The sequence below is a fragment of the Bombina bombina genome, chromosome 2 (genome assembly GCF_027579735.1).
Source record: "Bombina bombina isolate aBomBom1 chromosome 2, aBomBom1.pri, whole genome shotgun sequence".
In the NCBI taxonomy this organism is placed as follows: domain Eukaryota; kingdom Metazoa; phylum Chordata; class Amphibia; order Anura; family Bombinatoridae; genus Bombina; species Bombina bombina.
The window spans coordinates 623,661,545-623,681,970 of record NC_069500.1 but is presented as its reverse complement, the minus strand read 5'-3'; the positions used below and the strand labels follow the sequence as shown (position 1 = coordinate 623,681,970).

Genomic DNA, 20,426 nt, shown 5'->3' with positions numbered 1-20,426 from the left:
GTGTGTTTGTACATTCAAGGGTGATACGTTAATCCTTTATTTGTTTTAAATTATGAATAGTTTTTAATAAATGCTTTTATTAACAACTACTACACTGCTATTATAGACCTATTATACAGCATTGAAAAAGCAGGGGCTATTTTGCCCACTGGGAAGGGCAGTAATCTGGGACACTGAGTTCTCAGTCAATTACTACTAAGCCCATTTGGGTGCTGCCACATCTGTGAGTATAACGGCTCCGGTGTGCTTTGCTTTAAGTCTGGTGTTTGACTCTATTGCACTAGGAGGCACCTCCCTGAGAAGCAATCAAAGGAGAGGAAACACTGCCCTTAAGAGGGTACGGCATGAAAAATGGACCTATAGATGGCAATACTGTCCACACAACCATTGCATAGTTGCACAGGGGGACAGGCAGACACGTGAGCAAAGCATACACTTAGTCTGGGATGACAAAAATCCATGGATATCCCCTCTATAGAGTCAGAAAAAGGAGAGGGGACAGCTCTAGCCTGCTTCATAATTTACAAAAAAGGAGACAGAACACAAAACACACCCAACTATGAAGGAATTGGCATAATTACTATGAGACTAGCATAGTCTCACACTGTATTATGAATAACGTGGGAGAATGCCAACAGGCTGATTTAAGCCTAACAAATAAACCCTTTACTCCAAGTAAATGACACGCAAAAAAAATGTATAATAATGTCTCCAAAACAAGCTCTTTATGTGTGTGTACACTAACCCATCAATTTAGAATCACAACGAAGCCACAGAACGGCACAGCTCAGACAGCAATTGTCACTACCACTCAGAAGGAAGGAGAAGAAGGCAAGAGTGTCAAGAGCAGATGCACACAAAGAAAAATGAACCCACACGTACCCAGAGTGCTGCGTGCTATAAAGACAGCACATAGGATATATATATCCCCAGGCTGCGCTAAATCTGATAGAGGAAAGAAAGCCAGCACTCCCATAACGCCTAAGAATGTTAACATGCTAGCTGACATTAATCTGAGTGTCCCCTGGACTTGAGGTACTAATGTACCTGCTAAGGAGCCTGAGGGCTGTGTGAGTGTAGGACACATATCCTTGTAACACTCACTCTACTGAACTTACCGCACTGCATACATTTTTCCCCCAATAGATGAGCCCATCCAAGTTAGCTGACACTAACTGTAGATCTTACATAGGAGGTAACCCGATGAGGCTAACAGGAGGAGGTTGCAAATCTAGTACCAGCAACACCCGTGGCAGGCTAGTTAAAAACCACCTAAGGAGAATTACTCTCACTGCCTATGGTACCCTCTACACCCCTCTGCCCTTTTATCAGTCCCCTTTTCCATAAAGAAGTCTAAGCACCTCATATTTTTATCTCCTCCTGTGAAGGCAAAACTTAAGACTGAGGAGAATCAGGGAGTGGATGGAAATAAAGCTCTTGTGGTGTCGGCTGTTATTTGCCTGCCTCCTAATAGAGTGGAGTTTAATCACATATGTTATGGCTTGTGGACTCTCATCACCTTATGAAAGAAAGTATAAAGTGAAGAATCACATGCAACATACATATGTTCCTCTTAAAACACTAACATACGTATCAATCATTAAGTTTGGTAAATAGTAGTATCATTAGTAATATCATTATAGCATGTCAAAACACTTCACAAATGTGAACTTCACATCACATATGCATTACTAAGTAGTACATGAAATTAAGTTATGCTAGAACACCATGATTAACCCCTTGTACCAAATAAATTTGCCCAGTACTGAGTTAACATAATACCTACATACAACACAGAGGCACATTCTGCAGTCACAGCTGTCAGTTTAGACTGCAGCTAGGGGCAGAAGGCATCAGTCGTCATATAGTAACGGAGTGCTGATCAGGTTCCCATATGAACCCAAAGTTTGCAAAAAAGTTAAATGTACATGAAACCCAAAATTTTTCGTTTATGACAGAGCATGCAATTTTAAACAACTTTCTAATTTTCTTCTATTATCAAATGTTATATGTTATCTTGGTATCTTTTGTTCAAAAGTAGAGACATACAGGCCCATTTATCAAAGGGCTTGCGGACCTGATCCGACACTGCGGATCAGGTCCGCAAGACCTCGCTAAATGCGGAGAACAATACGCTCTCCGCATTTAACATTGCACCAGCAGCTCACAAGAGCTGCTGGTGCAACGCCGCCCCCTGCTGACTCGCGGCCAATTGGCCGCCAGCAGGGGGTTGTCAATCAACCTGATCGTACTCGATCAGGTTGATTTCCTGCGATTCCTGTCCGCCTGCTCAGAGCAGGCGGACAGGGTTATGGAGCAGCGGTCTTTGTGACCGCTGCTTCATAAGTTGTGTTTCAGGCGAGTCTGAAGACTCGCCAGAAACACGGCCCTTCAAGCTCTGTACGGAGCTTGATAAATGGGCCTGATAAGCTCAAGAGTATGCAGGTGTCTGGAGCACTATATGATAGCAGTTTTGCAAGAATGTTATCCATATGCAAAAGGACTAGATGGCAGCACCATTTTCTGCTATTTAGTGTTCCAGACACCTGCTTAGGTATCTCTTCAACAAAGAATAACATGAGAACAAAGTAAATTAGATCATAGAAGTAAACTGGAAACTATTTTAAAACTGTATGCTCTGTCTGAATCACAAAAGAAAATAGTTGGGTTGTATATCCCTTTAACAATTTGTTTAAATAGCCAAATGGTGGCATTAAATATACCAAAATTGGCCTAGATCAATACCTTGGGTTGTATGTGTACGGAAACCAATAACAACCTTGGCAATGGCACCTCTTCAAAAGGTAAATAAGCAGTAAAATTATAGACTCAAAGTCCATAGGCTAGATGCACACCCCAAAAAAACAAAAAAACAGGTTTTACAAAGCCATAGTGTCCATCAGGTCCTTCTGTACTAATGTGGATGATCTGTATTGATCCTCTGGCTGCCACTTCTTAGATGTACGTTCGTAAGATTCGAACCGACAAAGTCTAAAACAGATAAAAGAGAGAAGGGCACCCCCCAAATGGTGTAGTGCTATTTAAAGACGAATGTGATATCAAAATCAAAGGTATTCACAGAATTCAAAGTACTATAATAGTGCATCAAACGCAGTCTGGACCTTAACACACCGTCCAGTCAGCTTGTCCCTCAGTCAAAATGTGAGTATAGTCTGTATACTTTCAAAAGACTCAAGGTTGTAGTATATCATATGATATGTACTAAATTAATGTGCAAAAAAGCAACTGAAAGAGCCTGATTAACAAAGATCTGTTTGGCCGCTTTTCCAAAAACAGAGATATCCTCCGTATGTGACCAAAATAACTCAATATTAAGGAATTTTATCGCAGCCCAGAACATTAAAAAAATATAGAGACTTGTTTTCACTTTAAAAGCACATATATTTGTATAAGATAAATACAGACAAATATAAAACAATCACAACACAGATGAATATTATTGACCTGATGAAACTGTTAGAATGAGAAACGTGTTGTGATTGTTTTATATATAAAACTGTGAAGCTAGACATCTTAGGTCCCAGTCTAATTACCTGCATATTGGCATCACAGATAAAGGTATTGGCCAGTTTAAGAGCCTTGATTCTGTCTTGGATCTCCTCTACAGTAGTCTCTTCTGAAATCAGATTAGACAAGGCATTACACCAATAATATGCTGCTCCCGCAGCTCTGGCAATACTCGCCGCAGGTTGCCACTGTAAACCCTGATGAACATACATCTTTTTTAAATAAGCCTCCAGCTTTTTGTCCATAGGATCCTTAAAAAACAACTATCCTCTATAGGAATTGTAGTCCTTTTAGCTAGAGTAGAAATAGCTCCCTCAACCTTAGATACGGTGCGTCATGAGTCTCGAATAGAGTCAGCAACAGGAAACATCTTTTTAAAAACAGGGAAAGGGGAAAAAGGGACCCTTGGCTTATCCCATTCCTGAGCTTTTACTTCTGAAATTTTCCTAGGAACAGGAAAAACTTAATCAGAAGAAGGAGAATCATAAACTCTATCCAGCTTAGAACACATCTTAGGGTTGGCAGTAACCGAAGGTTCAGAGTCGTCCAGAGTATCTAGAACTTCCTTCAGATGTAACCGAAGATGTTCAAGCTTAAACCTAAAATTAAATTCTTCAGATTCAGAAGTTTTCACTGCAAAAGGGTCTTAAATTTCACCTTCTGAAGCTACTGAAGTATTTTCCTCATCAGACAAATGAGAAAGGTTGACCAGAGCAGATTTAGAGGGGTCAGAAGCCTTACTAGCGGACAAATGTTTAGATTTTCTCTTACGCTTACCTGAAGAAGGGAAAACTGACAAAGCCGCTGTTACTGCAGATGTAATCTGAGCAGCAAAATCTCCAGGTACATAAACACCCCCAGGAGTTTCAGAGGACACAGAAGGCACAGTTTGGGAAACCACCAAGGCTTGGGACGTTTGAGGAGAAAGCTGAGGCATGTCACACACAGCAATATCCTGAGAGATATTTGGCTCAGAAGGGAGTAACTTATCTTTAAACTTTAACGTTTTGTATAAACATTGCATTGGCAAAACGATTTGAGCCTCTAAACATAAGCATTTATCAATAGACATGGATTGATCTAACTCTGAATCAATTTTACAGAATTCAACAGTTAAAAATATGGAAAATTATAAAAATTGTCAAAATTTATTCAAATTTTTATAAATTTGAGAGTAAAAAAAAAAGAAACCTTCAAAGCAACCCTTCAGATTGCCTGAAGTCCCTACCAGACAGGAATTGATGCCCCTACTAGTCAGGTAAAGAAATCTTTCTGCAAGGATCTTCTCCTCCTAATTCAGAAATACAATCCGATGATGAAACAAACAATCAAACTTAGCATCCAACAGAGCCCTGCTCTGCGATACACCTCAGTGCAATGAAAAAGCTAACCTTAGCAAGGTGAATAACTAACTGCGCCACTAGAAAAGGAAAACTGCTCACGGATAGCCATTGATAAAAATAAGCCTCTTACTACCGTTTATGCAAATAAGCCTCTTAGACTGACTTTCAAAAACAAGAGAATACACTAGCAAAGTGCCTTGTATTCCGTTAATGAAGTGCTCTATAATCCATCTTAATACAATTATAAGTCCCTTCAGCCAGATAACGTCTCCATTTAACCCATAAGTATCCAAATAATATATCCTTAACAATAAAGATATTTATTTTCCAAGCAGTATCCCATAGCCATAATCTGTCCTATGAATCCTTATAATAAAGCATACATGTCCTAAATTGGATCCAAGAGAGGATTAACCTCTTAAGTGCTGCTGTCCTTCAATACCTAAAAGGAAAAGGCACTTACCTGAGATCCAGCTACAGGATAGATGCTGCTACATAGGTGTGACAGGCACTGTGCTCCCTGTAGTGGACCTGTAGTAAAAAGAAGCAACTAACTCTGGCTTTCTGCAAAGGGGAAGCAAAATGTTAAAAGGAAAGCAAAGACTACCTTGCCGCCTTTTAACTGCTTAAAAGCCACCACTACTCTTACTAAAGAGATTGACATGGACACAGCTAGACCCCAATCCTTGCTTGCAAGGAAGAGTTCCCATAAAATGATTCATATCTTCAGACAACAACTTTGCAAATCCTCCATTGACAGAGGCAAAGAGAATGAATGGGGGTTATGGTTAAGGTAGTTAAACTTAACAGCTTTGCTGGGGTGATCTTTGCCTCCTCCTGCTGGCCAGGAGTTGAATATCCCACTAGTAATTGGAATGACGTTGTGTACTCTCCATGTCATAGGAAATAAATACTTGACCAATTCTTATTGATCACTGCTTTTATTCGTCCAGAGGCTGGAGTGTACGTAGTCATGAAGTTCATTCTTTCTTGGTAACACAAATTGCTAATCAACCAATCACATGGCAGCAACAGAATGCATTTAGGCATCTAGACATGGTGAAGACAACTTGCTGAAGTTCAAATCAAGCATCAGAATGGGGGAAAAACAGGATTTAAGTGACTTTGAACGTGGCATGGATGTTGGTGCCAGACAGCTTGTCTGAGTATTTAAAAAACTGCTGATCTACTCAGATTTTACACACAACCCTTTCTAGGGTTTACAGAGAATGGTCCAAAAATGAAAAAATATCCAGTGAGCAGCAGTTGTGTGGAGAAAAATGCCTTGTTGATGTCAGAGGAGAATAGGCAGACTGGTTCGAGATGATAGAAAGGCAACAGTAACTCAAATAACCACTTGTTACAACCAAGGTATGCAGAATACCATCTCTGAACGCACAACACGTAGAACCTTGAAGCAAATGGGCTACAGCAGCAAAAGACCACACCGGATGCCACAGAAAAACGTTGCCTGGTCAGATGAGTCTTGATATTAGCTGTGACATTCAGATGGTAGGGTTAGAAAGCATGGATCCATCTTGCCTTGTATCAACGGTTCAGGCTGGTGGTGGTGTAATGGTGTGGGGGATATTGTCTTGGCGCACTTTGGGTCTCTTAGTACCAATTGAGCATTGTTTAAATGCCACGGCCTACCTGAGTATTGTTGCTGACCATGTCCATCCCTTTATGACTACAGTGTACCCATTTTCTGATGGCTACTTCCAGCAGGATAATGCACCATGTCACAAAGCTCAAATTATCTCAAACTTGTTTCTTGAACATGACAATGAGTTCACTGTACTCCAATGGCCTCCACAGTCACCAGATCTTTGGGATGTGGTGGAAAGGGAGATTTGCATCATGGATGTGCAGCCGACAAATCTGCAGCAACTGCGTGACGCTATCATGTCAATATGGCTTAAAATCTCTGAGGAATGTTCATGTAAAAAATGTGTGCGTGTGTGGTATCATTCATACATTGTTTAAAAGTGTTGTCATCTTTCTAAAATCAGAAAATAATTTTAAAACATAAATTTTACAGAAATATTTTTATTTCTACCTATTGTGCAAGATGGTGCACATAGACCATCTAATAAATTTATATTTTATAATGGGAAAGATATGGGATCTTCATTGCTTGCCTTCTATAACGTTAAAATAGTTCTGATTCTGAAACCAGTGTTTGATTGCAGCATTTAGAAAATAATGATTCACATGTTTTGTTTACCATTTATGCTGAGTAAACAAGTGTACATTACCACAATAAAAAATCTATTCAACTGGGCTGGCAACAATAATACTTCTTATTGTCTAAAAGTATTTATAATGGGGGGGTGGGTTGCCATTGATAACAAAATCAGCAGAAATCATAACCAAGGTAAAAAAACAAAAACAAAAACATGACTGACTTGTTAGTAAAGGTAATGGTAATTGGATAAAATACTGCATATGGAACCTTATTGGCCAATTTCTACCCTTTCTCTTTAAAAAAGTACAGACAATCTGCATATGTTAAATCAACTAGTTGTTTGCAGCCTTCGAGGAACTGCATTTAAAGGTGTAATCTAAAAACCAGTATTTAAAAATTACACAATGGAATAGGGTCATTTCTTCCATGATAGTGTGCTACAATATTAAAAAGTTCCAGGAGCCTGCTTAAATGTGCACCATAACAAACTATTTAAATTAAAAGGAGAGTCTACACCGGAATTTTTATTGATTAAAAAGATACATAATTCATTTAGTACCCATTCCTCAGTTTTACATAACCAACATGTTATATTAATATACTTTTTACCTCTGTGATTACCTTGTATCTAAGCCTATGCAGACTGCCCCTTATTTCAGTTATTTTGCCAGACTTGCATTTTAGCCAATCAGTGTTAATTCATAAATAACTCCACGGGAGTGAGAATAATGCTATCTATATCGTGCATAAGAACTTGCTCTGTCTAGTTGTGAAAAACTGTCAAAATGCATTGAGATAAGAGGCGGCCTTCAAGGGCTTAGTAATTAGCATAGGAGCCTACCAAAGGTTAGCTTTCAACAAAAAATACCAAGAGGACAAAGCAAATTTCATGGTATAGGTAAATGGATTGGAAAGTTGTTTAAAATGGCTTGCCCTATCTGAATCATAAAAGTTTAATTTTGACTAGACTGTCCATTTATGCCTAGTCACAAGACAGACCTAACTTAAACCTTTACTTGTATTGTTATCCAGCAAAAAAGGTGTATCAATAAATATTATGAATATACTGTCATTTTACATTATTTTAGCAAAGAGAAGTGATGATTATAGAGAAGAAATGAAGAAAAGGAAAGAAAGAATAATGTGGATGTATACTATAATGCTGTTCTGTACCTTTTAGCATGGGTTCCCTTCTTCCTCTTCTGCATCCATACCCTCAATGCAGGTGTTGATGCTTGTGTTGGCTTAGTGTGATCAATGGCAAACATGTCCTTTCCTTGTTTCCAGATCGGATATCTGTCTGGCTGGAATTTCTTCACAAATATATCCATCGATATCTTTACCATGTCGTTGCTACATGAGCACTTTATTAAATTCAAAAGAAAAAAGAAAATGGAACATTATTTACTATCTATTTGATAATAGGATTAAATTAGAAAGTTGCTTAAAAGTGCATGCTCTATCTGAAAAAAAAAATTAGGGTTTAGTATCCCGTTAATGAGATAAAACACAAATTATGGTCATACAGAATAGGTTCTCAAAGACAAAATCCTTTAGCTCTGCTATCATATGCTTTATAGATACTAATTCTCTCTAACTTGCCCAAAAATTTGCCTGGATCAACAATTATACAAGCTTATGTCAGTGAAGCTAATGACAGTTTCTTAAAATGCAACCCCAGAAGCCACTCTTTCGATTCAGATAATCATAAGGCAGAGCCTCAAAAGAGGTAAGAAATTACTGGTAGTAGCAGCAACACCCTTCTTAAAGGGACAGTCTAGTCAAAATTAAACTTTCATGATTCAGATAGGGCATGCAATTTTAAACAACTTTCCAATTTACTTCTATTATCTAATTTGCTCAATTCTTTAGATATATTTTGTTGAAGAAATAGCAATGCACATGTGTGAGCCAATCACACAAGGCCTCTATGTGCAGCAACCAATCAGCAGCTACTGAGCATATCTAGATATGCTTTTCAGCAAGTGATATCAAGAGAATGAAGCAAATAAGATAATAGAAGTAACTTAGAAAGTTGTTTAAAATGACATGCTCTTTCTAAATTATGAAAGAAAAAAATTGGGTTTCATGTCCCTTTAATTCCAAATAATTTGAATATTTTAACAGGAGTTTAAATCACACTCACACACCAACTGAATACAGGAATTTAAAAAAATTACAACATTCTAGAGCAAGGGGCCAGAATCACAATGGCACTAGAAACAGCCTGCTCAATTTACCAAATAGGTTCTTATGCCCTCATGGGTATTACATGGCTGGAGACATGAGCTCTGAGCAGACCATCTCTATTGATATTTTTTTCTATTCACATGCTGTTTAATGGTCTACTTTTGCACATTTTAAGAGCATGGGGACCTAGAATGTGTTTTTTTTTTTTTGGAGCATGTGAAACCTCACTGGAAACAAGCATTTCTTTGTTTCTTAGTGGCATCTCAATACAACCTTGTGCAGCTGAGATCATTATCGCGCTTTCCAGTATCTTTATTGCTTTATTAACAGAAATAGACTGGTTGAATTTGTTATGCTACTTGCTTAACTGGAGTGATAGAAAAGTTAGCATGGTACACAGGCTGTGAGACAATACTTTTCCCTTAACTTTAAATATTTGTGATTGATATTTAGGTCAATGCCATATACTATCAAAATATAATGTATAAAACATGTTCCTGAAAGCAGTAACATTTCAGCTAAGGCGTGATGCTATAGCTGCATATTCGGTACTCCCTGGCCAACTGCATATACATTTTTAAAGTCTTCTACCTCTGAAATGCTGCATCCAGTCATCCATTAAAAACTCTTTTTATTTTTCTTTCGCAGCAAATTGTGATGTTTTATAATATTTCTACATTTCACATAGGTGGCCTCAAGCAGTGTACAAAGTATATGAGATTGTTGATTGCTGTAATCAGGAAGGGCCAAAGTATTGGTGTAGTCTCACCTGCAGGCTCCTACTGTACATGCAATCACTTAATCAGACATAATGACCCGGCTGCTGAAGTATTTATAATGTTCTTTTCCTTTGTCTTAGGGCTATGTCATAAGGAGCACAAATCAAACCTCTTAGTCCCCCTTTGGTCTTCAGACAAATAACTATGCTAAAGCCAATAAGGTTAAAAGACTAAGTCTGTAGTTATAGTTAAATATATTTAGTATTGGGAATTATTGCTACTTAAAGAGACAGTCTACTGTAATTTTTATTGTTGAAAAAGATATAATATTGTCATATTAATACACTTTTTTTCCTCTATAATTACCTTTTATCTAAAACTCAGCAGACTGCCTTATTTCAGTTATTTTGAAAAACTTGCATTTAACCAATCAGTGCTCATGATTGAGAACAATGTTATCTATATGGCACACATAAACTAGTGCTTTCTAGTTGTGAAAAACTGTCAAAATGCACTGAGATAAGAGGCAGCCTTCAAGAGCTTAGAAATTTGCACATGAGCCTACCTAGGTTTAGCTTTAAACCAAAAAATAGCAAGAGAACAAAGCAAATTTAATGATAAAAGTAAATTGGAAAGTTTTTTTTAAATTACATGCCCTATCTGAATCAGACTGTCTCTTTAAAGGAACATACTTGTGGAAAATGTAAATTCACTACAGTGTGCTAGCGATACACTTCCACTTCTGAGCTAAACTCTAAACATTGATTTCTGGCGACATACAAATACTGCCCCTGATTGATTTTAAAGCACTGGAATGGACTTTAAATATGCTGTTAACCCCATTATGGAGTTTAATACAAAGTTTGAGACATGCAGTAGTGTTATAGTAAAATGCTTCAAGGCAATAAGAGAATTTTACTATTGTGCGGTTATGTCCTTTTAACCTTCACAGTGTTTAACATTCCATGATGATGATGGAGAAGAGACTTTATATAAAAAATAATGGTGAAAGCATTACAAAGCATGTAAGCATTAGAACGATGTACATATCTAACTTTGCTTAATATAAGATTTCAGGTCTTAGGTGCCATTTTAAACATTCTACCTTCAGTAAACATTTATCAATAAAAAACACTTAATTTATAAAGTAAACTCCATATGTTTATATGTAAAAGCAACAGCTACTTGCAGGTTTAGCAGCTATTAAAAAAAAGAGTAGGCGTTTTGAAGAGGTCATAAACAATCATTTGTCACTATGCATAAGGTGCTTAAGAGTTGAACAGAGCATTTATGGGTTGTTTATGTATACATGTAACCTATAGCAATACTGGCACAGGACAGATGACTACAAAGCTTAGTTGAAAAGACTGTGCAAACTACACTAACGCACTTCACAAAACGTATTGACTTTGTACTGTGTGTATAACCATTGTATGGGACAAATCTGAAATCAACAGTGAAATAAATGTATCTATATATCTTGCATAGCAATGTTTTATTGATGTAGGAAAGTTTATCTGTCAATGAACACTGGTATGTTTGCTGTAAGCAGGGAAGGGTAAAGCCAAAGTTCCCTACCTACATGATAAATTGTTCTTCTTTATAACCATCAGTGGCAAAAGAGAATGTAGTTTTTGTGTGAAAAGACTGGGTTTCAGACTTACTATATCTGTTGTTTTTAATGGTTTTTCCTCTTTAAGTTGAAATAATTTTTATTAATCACACTCCTCTTAACATCAGCATATGCACAAATAGGTTACAATGTAGACATCTCACATAACAAAATCCACATTCTTTTTACATAGATATATCTTTATTTAACCCGCATCCCAGCCGGTATAAGTCTCTTTCTTTGTTCAGTCACTTATGGATCACCTTATAACGGTACCCTTATGCCATCTCATGGCTTTCAATAGTGTCTCTTTGCTGAACCTTTTCCCATGACTTTGTTTCCGTCCACATTATAACATTTGAAGGAGTGTCACATTTTCTATACTTTTCCCCTGCTGTTCTTTCTACTCGTAAGACAATGTGTCTCCCCCTACAGGGATGACAGCTTAATGGGGGGCAATTACCTGATATAGGAAACATTTTCTTAAAATTAGGAGGGGGAGAAAACGGTATACCTGGTCTATCCCATTCCTTTTTTATAATTTCCGAAATTCTTTTAGGAACCGGAAAAACGTCAGTGTAAGTAGGCACCTCTAGATATTTGTCCATCTTACACAATTTCTCTGGTGGTATTACAATAGGGTCACAATCATCCAGAGTCGCTAAAACTTCCCGAAGTAACAGGCGGAGGTGTTCAAGCTTAAATTTAAAGGACATAGTGTCTGAATCTGTGTGAGGTAATACATTCCCTGAGTCTGAAATTTCTCCCTCAGACAGCAATTCCCTGACCCCCAACTCAGAACACCGTGAGGGTACTTCGGAAATAGCTAATAAAGCATCAGAGGATTCAGTATTTACATTAATACCTGACCTACTGCGTTTACCCTGCAACACTGGTAATTTAGATAATACCTCAGTAAGGGTAGTTGACATAACTGCAGCCATCTCCTGCAGAGTAAAAGAATTAGACGCACTAGAGGTACTTGGCGTCGCTTGTGTGGGCGTTAAAGGTTGTGACACTTGGGGAGAATTGGATGGCATATCCTGATTCTCTTCAGACTGAGAATTATCATTAGACACACTTTCTTGACCTAAAATGTAAGGCTCTTTCAGTACAAGAGGTACACAATGTTAGAGGGGGTTCCACAATAGCTTCTAAACACATAGAACAATGAGATTCCTCAATGTCAGACATGTTAAGCAGACTAGTAATAACCACAGAAGTCGTTTAAACACTTTATTTATTGCTTAAATAAACTTTTTGAAAAACGTGTACTGTGCCTTTAAGAAAATAAAAAGTGAACAATTTTTCCAAAACTGCCTAAATAACGTTAAATTTACTCAAAATTTAACTAAGACTCTTTGGTTTACCCAGAACTTATTGCACCCCAGTAGTAAGGGGAGAATAAGGCACTAAAGTAACTTTGAAAAGCAAAAACGTCAGTTCACATCAAAAATACCCCCTGCACCTCGCCACAGCTCTGCTGTGGCGCCTACCTGCCCCCAGGGTACTTCGAAATGAGTTGCCAACTCTCCAGACCAGAGATACACTGTCCAGGAGCAACCGGAGTTACTGCTTGCTGCAGCCTAGTCAGAAGGAAGTGCGCATCTGAGCACGCAAAAATAAGCCCCTCCCCATAAGGCCGATGCCGGAGTAGGCCCAAACACAACCGCATGGAGAAGCGGTTTTACACCAGACTAAGTGGAACACATCTACACCCCAAACACATCCCAGTAAGTCATACTGGTCTTAAAAAAGAAAATTTATGCTTACCTGATAAATTGATTTCTTCTAAGATACGACGAGTCCACGGATTGATCCATTACTTGTGGGATATTATTCACCCTCAGAGGCTACTGAGGTATCCTCCTCTTCCGATTTATGGGAAAGAGCAACTTGGTTAGCCTAAGACGGATCAGATATCTTACTGTCTGACTCAACAATCTTCCTCTTACACCTCCCTTGCAGCATAGGGATGGCCACTAGCGCCTCAGATACAGCTGAGGAAACCTGGACCGCAATTTCAGCCTTCAAAAACACTCCATCAGGAGATAGAGAGGAAGCCTAGGGCACTGCGTGAGACAATGGTACAGTTTTGGACATTTGTGGAGAAGGCTGTGACATAGGCTGAACCACATCCACTTGAGAGAATGGTGTCTCAGAATCAAACAGTCTATCCTTGTATAATAAAATTCTTTCTACACAAGAAATACAAAAAGGCAAGGGTGGTTCCACTTGGGCATTCAGACAAAGTCTACATTCTTCAACAGAAATAGGCACTGACTCCATCTTGCACAGAAAACAAATACACAGGAACAAAACGGAACTGTCTCTTTAAGAGGTCTATTTAGAACATTAGTGCCCGCAATAAAAAGGAAACACCCTAAACAATGGGAACCCTTTAGAAAAACATAATTTATGTAAGAACTTACCTGATAAATTCATTTCTTTCATATTAGCAAGAGTCCATGAGCTAGTGACGTAAGGGATATACATTCCTACCAGGAGGGGCAAAGTTTCCCAAACCTCAAAATGCCTATAAATACACCCCTCACCACACCCACAAATCAGTTTAACGCATAGCCAAGAAGTGGGGTGATAAGAAAAAAGTGCGAAAGCATAAAAAAATAAGGAATTGGAATAATTGTGCTTTATACAAAAAAATCATAACCACCACAAAAAAGGGTGGGCCTCATGGACTCTTGCTAATATGAAAGAAATGAATTTATCAGGTAAGTTCTTACATAAATTATGTTTTCTTTCATGTAATTAGCAAGAGTCCATGAGCTAGTGACGTTTGGGATAATGAATACCCAAGATGTGGATCTTCCACGCAAGAGTCACTAGAGAGGGAGGGATACAATAAAGACAGCCAATTCCGCTGAAAATAATCCACACCCAAAACAAAGTTTAAATCTTATAATGAAAAAAACTGAAATTATAAGCAGAAGAATCAAACTGAAACAGCTGCCTGAAGTACTTTTCTACCAAAAACTGCTTCAGAAGAAGAAAACACATCAAAATGGTAGAATTTAGTAAAAGTATGCAAAGACCACCAAGTTGCTGCTTTGCAAATCTGATCAACCGAAGCTTCATTCCTAAACGCCCAGGAAGTAGAAACTGACCTAGTAGAATGAGCTGTAATCCTTTGAGGCGGAGTTTTACCCGAATCGACATAAGCATGATGAATCAAAGACTTTAACCAAAACGCCAAAGAAATGGCAGAGGCCTTCTGACCTTTCCTAGAACCGGAAAAGATAACAAATAGACTAGAAGTCTTTCGGAAATTTTTAGTAGCTTCAACATAATATTTCAAAGCTCTAACTACATCCAAAGAATGCAACGATCTTTCCTTAGAATTCTTAGGATTAGGACACAATGAAGGAACCACAATTTCTCTACTAATGTTGTTAGAATTCACAACCTTAGGTAAAAATTTAAAAGAAGTTCGCAACACCGCCTTATCCTGATGAAAAATCAGAAAAGGAGACTCACAAGAAAAAGCAGATAATTCAGAAACTCTTCTAGCAGAAGAGATGGCCAAAAGAAACAAAACTTTCCAAGAAAGTAATTTAATGTCCAGCGAATGCATAGGTTCAAACGGAGGAGCTTGAAGAGCCCCCAGAACCAAATTCAAACTCCAAGGAGGAGAAATTGACTTAATAACAGGTTTTATATGAACCAAAGCTTGTACAAAACAATGAATATCAGGAAGACTAGCAATCTTTCTGTGGAAAAGAACAGAAAGAGCAGAGATTTGTCCTTTCAAGGAACTTGCAGACAAACCTGTATCCAAACCATCCTGAAGAAACTGTAAAATTCTAGGAATTCTAAAAGAATGCCAAGAAAAATGATGAGAAAAACACCAAGAAATGTAAATCTTCCAGACTCGATAATATATCTTCCTAGATACAGATTTACGAGCCTGTAACATAGTATTAATCACAGAGTCAGAGAAACCTCTATGACTGAGAATCAAGCGTTCAATCTCCATACCTTCAAATTTAAGGATTTGAGATCCTGATGGAAAAAAGGACCTTGCGATAGAATGTCTGGTCTTAATGGAAGAGTCCATGGTTGGCAAGTGGCCATCCGGACAAGATCCGCATACCAAAACCTGTGAGGCCATGCTGGAGCCACCAGCAGAACAAACGAGCACTCCTTTAGAATCTTGGAAATCACTCTTGGAAGAAGAACTAGAGGCGGAAAGATATAGGCAGGATGATAATTCCAAGGAAGCGACAACGCGTCCACTGCCTCCGCCTGAGGATCCCTGGATCTGGACAGATACCTGGGAAGTTTCTTGTTTAGATGAGAAGCCATCAGATCTATTTCTGGAAGTCCCCACATTTGAACAATCTGAAGAAATACCTCTGGGTGAAGAGACCATTCGCCCGGATGTAACGTTTGGCGACTGAGATAATCCGCTTCCCAATTGTCTATACCTGGGATATGAACCGCAGAAATTAGACAGGAGCTGGATTCCGCCCATACCAGTATTCAAGATACTTCTTTCATAGCCAGAGGACTGTGAGTCCCTCCTTGATGATTGACATATGCCACGGTTGTGACATTGTCCGTCTGAAAACAAATGAACGACTCTCTCTTTAGAAGAGGCCATGACTGAAGAGCTCTGAAAATTGCACAGAGTTTCAAAATGTTGATTGGTAATCTCACCTCCTGAGATTCCCAAACCCCTTGTGCTGACAGAGACCCCCAAAAAGCTCCCCAACCTGTCAGACTTGCATCTGCTGAAATCACAGTCCAGGTCGGAAGAACAAAAGAAGCCCCCTGAACTAAACGATGGTGGTCTGTCCACCACGTCAGAGAGTGTCGTACAATCGGTTTTAAAGATATTAATTGATATATCTTTGTATAATCCCTGCACCACTGGTTCAGCATACAGAGCTGAAGAGGTCGCATGTGAAAACGAGCAAAGGGGATAGCGTCCGATGCAGCAGTCATAAGACCTAGAATTTCCATGCATAAGGCTACCGAAGGGAATGATTGAGACTGAAGGTTTCGACAAGCTGAAACCAATTTTAGACGTCTCTTGTCTGTCAGAGACAGAGTCATGGACACTGAATCTATCTGGAAACCTAAAAAGGTTACCCTTGTCTGAGGAATCAATGAACTTTTTGGTAAATTGATCCTCCAACCATGTTCTCGAAGAAACAATGCAAGTCGATTCGTATGAGATTCTGCTAAATGTGAAGACTGAGCAAGTACCAAGATATCGTCCAAATAAGGAAATACCACAATACCCTGTTCTCTGATTACAGACAGAAGGGCACCGAGAACCTTTGTAAAAATCCTTGGAGCTGTTGCTAGGCCAAACGGCAGAGCCACAAACTGGTAATGCTTGTCTAGGAAAGAGAATCTCAGAAACTGATAGTGATCTGGATTAATCGGAATATGCAGATATGCATCCTGTAAATCTATTGTGGACATATAATACCCTTGCTGAACAAAAGGCAGAATAGTCCTTATAGTTACCATTTTGAATGTTGGTATCCTTACATAATGATTCAATATTTTTAAATCCAGAACTGGTCTGAAGGAATTCTCCTTCTTTGGTACAATGAAGAGATTTGAGTAAAACCCCAGCCCCTGTTCCAGAACTGGAACTGGCATAATTACTCCAGCCAACTCTAGATCTGAAACACATTTCAGAAATGCTTGAGCCTTCACTGGATTTACTGGAACAAGGGAAAGAAAAAATCTTCTTGCAGGAGGCCTTATCTTGAAGCCTATTCTGTACCCTTGTGAAACAATGTTCTGAATCCAAAGATTGTGAATCAAATTGATCCAAATCTCTTTGAAAAATCGTAATCTGCCCCCTACCAGCTGGGCTGGAATGAGGGCCGCACCTTCATGTTGACTTGGGAGCTGGCTTTGGCTTTCTAAAAGGCTTGGATTTATTCCAGACTGGAGATGGTTTCCAAACTGATACCGCTCCTGTAGGGGAAGGATCAGGCTTTTGTTCCTTATTGTGACGAAAGGAATGAAAACGATTAGTAGACCTAAATTTACCTTTAGATTTTTTATCCTGTGGTAAAAAAGTTCCTTTCCCCCCAGTAACAGTTGAAATAATAGAACCCAACTGTGAACCAAATAATTTATTACCCTGAAAAGAAAGGGAAAGCAAAGTTGACTTGGAAGACATATCAGCATTCCAAGTTTTAAGCCATAAAGCTCTTCTAGCTAAAATAGCTAGAGACATATACCTGACATCAACCCTAATGATATCAAAGATGGCATCACAAATAAAATTATTAACATGTTGAAGAAGATTAACAATGCTATGAGAATTATGATCTGTTACTTGTTGCGCTAAAGATTCCAACCAAAAAGTTGAAGCTGCAGCAACATCCGCTAAAGATATAGCAGGTCTAAGAAGATTACCTGAACATAAGTAAGCTTTTCTTAGAAAGGATTCAATTTTCCTATCTAAAGGATCCTTAAAGGAAGTACTATCTGCCGTAGGAATAGTAGTACGTTTAGCAAGAGTAGAGATAGCCCCATCAACCTTAGGGATTTTGTCCCAAAACTCTAATCTGTCAGACGGCACAGGATATAATTGCTTAAAACGTTTAGAAGGAGTAAATGAATTACCCAAATTATTCCATTCCCTGGAAATTACTTCAGAAATAGCATCAGGGACAGGAAAAACTTCTGGAATAACTACAGGAACACTCTGAGTATTAGATGTTGATGGAACAGCAACAGGTAATGTAACATTACTAAAGGAAATATTATCTGCATTAACAAGTTTGTCATGACATTCATTACAAACAACAGCTGGAGGAACAGATACCACAAGTTTACAGAAAATACACTTAACTTTGGTAGATCCAGCATCAGGCAGCGATTTTCCAGAAGTATCTTCTGATTCAGGGTCAATCTGAGACATCTTGCAATATGTAATAGAAAAAACAACATATAAAGCAAAATTGATCAAATTCCTTAAATGACAGTTTCAGGAATGGGAAAAAATGCCAGTGAACAAGCTTCTAGCAACCAGAAGCAAATAAACAATGAGACTTAAATAATGTGGAGACAATAATGACGCCCATATTTTTTAGCGCCAAAAAAGACGCCCACATTTTTTGGCGCCTAAATGCTTTTAGCGCCAAAAATGACGCCACATCCGGAAACGCCGACACTTTTGGCGCAAAAACGTCAAAAATTATGCAACTTCCGGTGACAAGTATGACGCCGGAAATAACAAAGAATTTTTTTTTTTTGCGCCAAAAAAGTCTGCGCCAAGAATGACGCAATAAAATGAAGCATTTTCAGCCCCCGCGAGCCTAACAGCCCACAAGGAAAAAAGACACATTTTAAGGTAAAAAAAAAATTGATTATTCAAATGCATTATCCCAAATAATGAAACTGACTGTCTGAAATAAGGAATATTGAACATCCTGAATCAAGGCAAATAAATGTTTAAACACAAATATTTAGAACTTTATATAAAAGTGCCCAACCATAGCTTAGAGTGTCACAAAAATAAGACTTACTTACCCCAGGACACTCATCTACATGTAGTAGAAAGCCAAACCAGTACTGAAACGAGAATCAGTAGAGGTAATGGTATAAATAAGAGTATATCGTCGATCTGAAAAGGGAGGTAAGAGATGAATCTCTACCACCGATAACAGAGAACCTATGAAATAGACCCCGTAGAAGGAGATCATTGAATTCAAATAGGCAATACTCTCTTCACATCCCTTTGACATTCACTGTACGCTGAGAGGAAAACCGGGCTCCAACCTGCTGCAGAGCGCATATCAACGAAGAATCTAGCACAAACTTACTTCACCACCTCCACGGGAGGCAAAGTTTGTAAAACTGATTTGTGGGTGTGGTGAGGGGTGTATTTATAGGCATTTTGAGGTTTGGGAAAATTTGCCCCTCCTGGTAGGAATGTATATCCCATACGTCACTAGCTCATGGACTCTTGCTAATTACATGAAAGAAAAAATATAAATTATAAAATATACAATATAATCAAGTCCCCAATAAATTTATATTTCTCCTAGGCACCACTACACCACAGCGCTACGCTGCGGTGCCTACCTGACCTCCTTAACACTGCAGAGGTACTCCGGAACAACAGGGGTCGAAAAGGAAGAGGACACAAACTCAGACAAACAAATACAGAGAAAACAGCACCAAGAAAAAGTGTGCTGTGTCTGTGAGGAAGGAACCCGCCCTCAATGATGTCACAGCGGATCAGGGTCGAGATTAACTTTAAAAAATAACGGAAAGGATTCTGATATAGACCCAAGGCTCCTAACAATAGAAAAATAAGCAGAAGACCCCATCTACAGGTATCTGCTGAGCCCCAAAAGTTTAAAACAAAACACACTCTCACTAGAACTAAGTGCTAGCCACTACATTACAGTGGAATCTGTCTAGTCCTACCACGCAGTGCCCTGACAGCCTGTCAAAAACTTCCTGCTCTCAGGAAGATTATTGTCCCATAATAAGGTGCAACAAATTAAACTCTTTAAGTGGCAGGGTAAAATCCTCTACAAGAAATAAAAAAAGACACTTACCTGCACCCTTGTCTGTCTGACAGGGAGACACCAGGAATGAGAGGAAGCTGCTCCTCACAGAGTCCTGTGAAGGAAAAGATGAACAGAGTAAGCCTACTCTGGCATACTGTAGAAGGGCAGCAAAATTGTCAGGAATACGCAGTGAAGCCCACCCCACAAGTTCCTAACTGCTTTAAAGCTACCACAGCTCTACTGAAGAGACTAATGTGGGATACAGCCAAACCCAGCTTGAGAGGGAAGATCAGAGCAAGCCTGCTCAGGTTTCCAAAATAATAAAACCTTGAT

General features: G+C 38.7%; 1 protein-coding gene across 1 annotated transcript in view; it reads right to left on the bottom strand.

Annotated features, from left to right (window-relative positions):
- KDM4C (lysine demethylase 4C) overlaps positions 1–20,426 on the bottom strand; it is a 1,488,570-nt gene that overhangs the window by 550,282 nt on the left and 917,862 nt on the right. Inside the window, exon 9 of the mRNA XM_053702565.1 lies at positions 8,233–8,423. Coding sequence (XP_053558540.1) covers positions 8,233–8,423 — 191 coding nt within the window. The remainder of the gene's footprint in view (positions 1–8,232; positions 8,424–20,426) is intronic.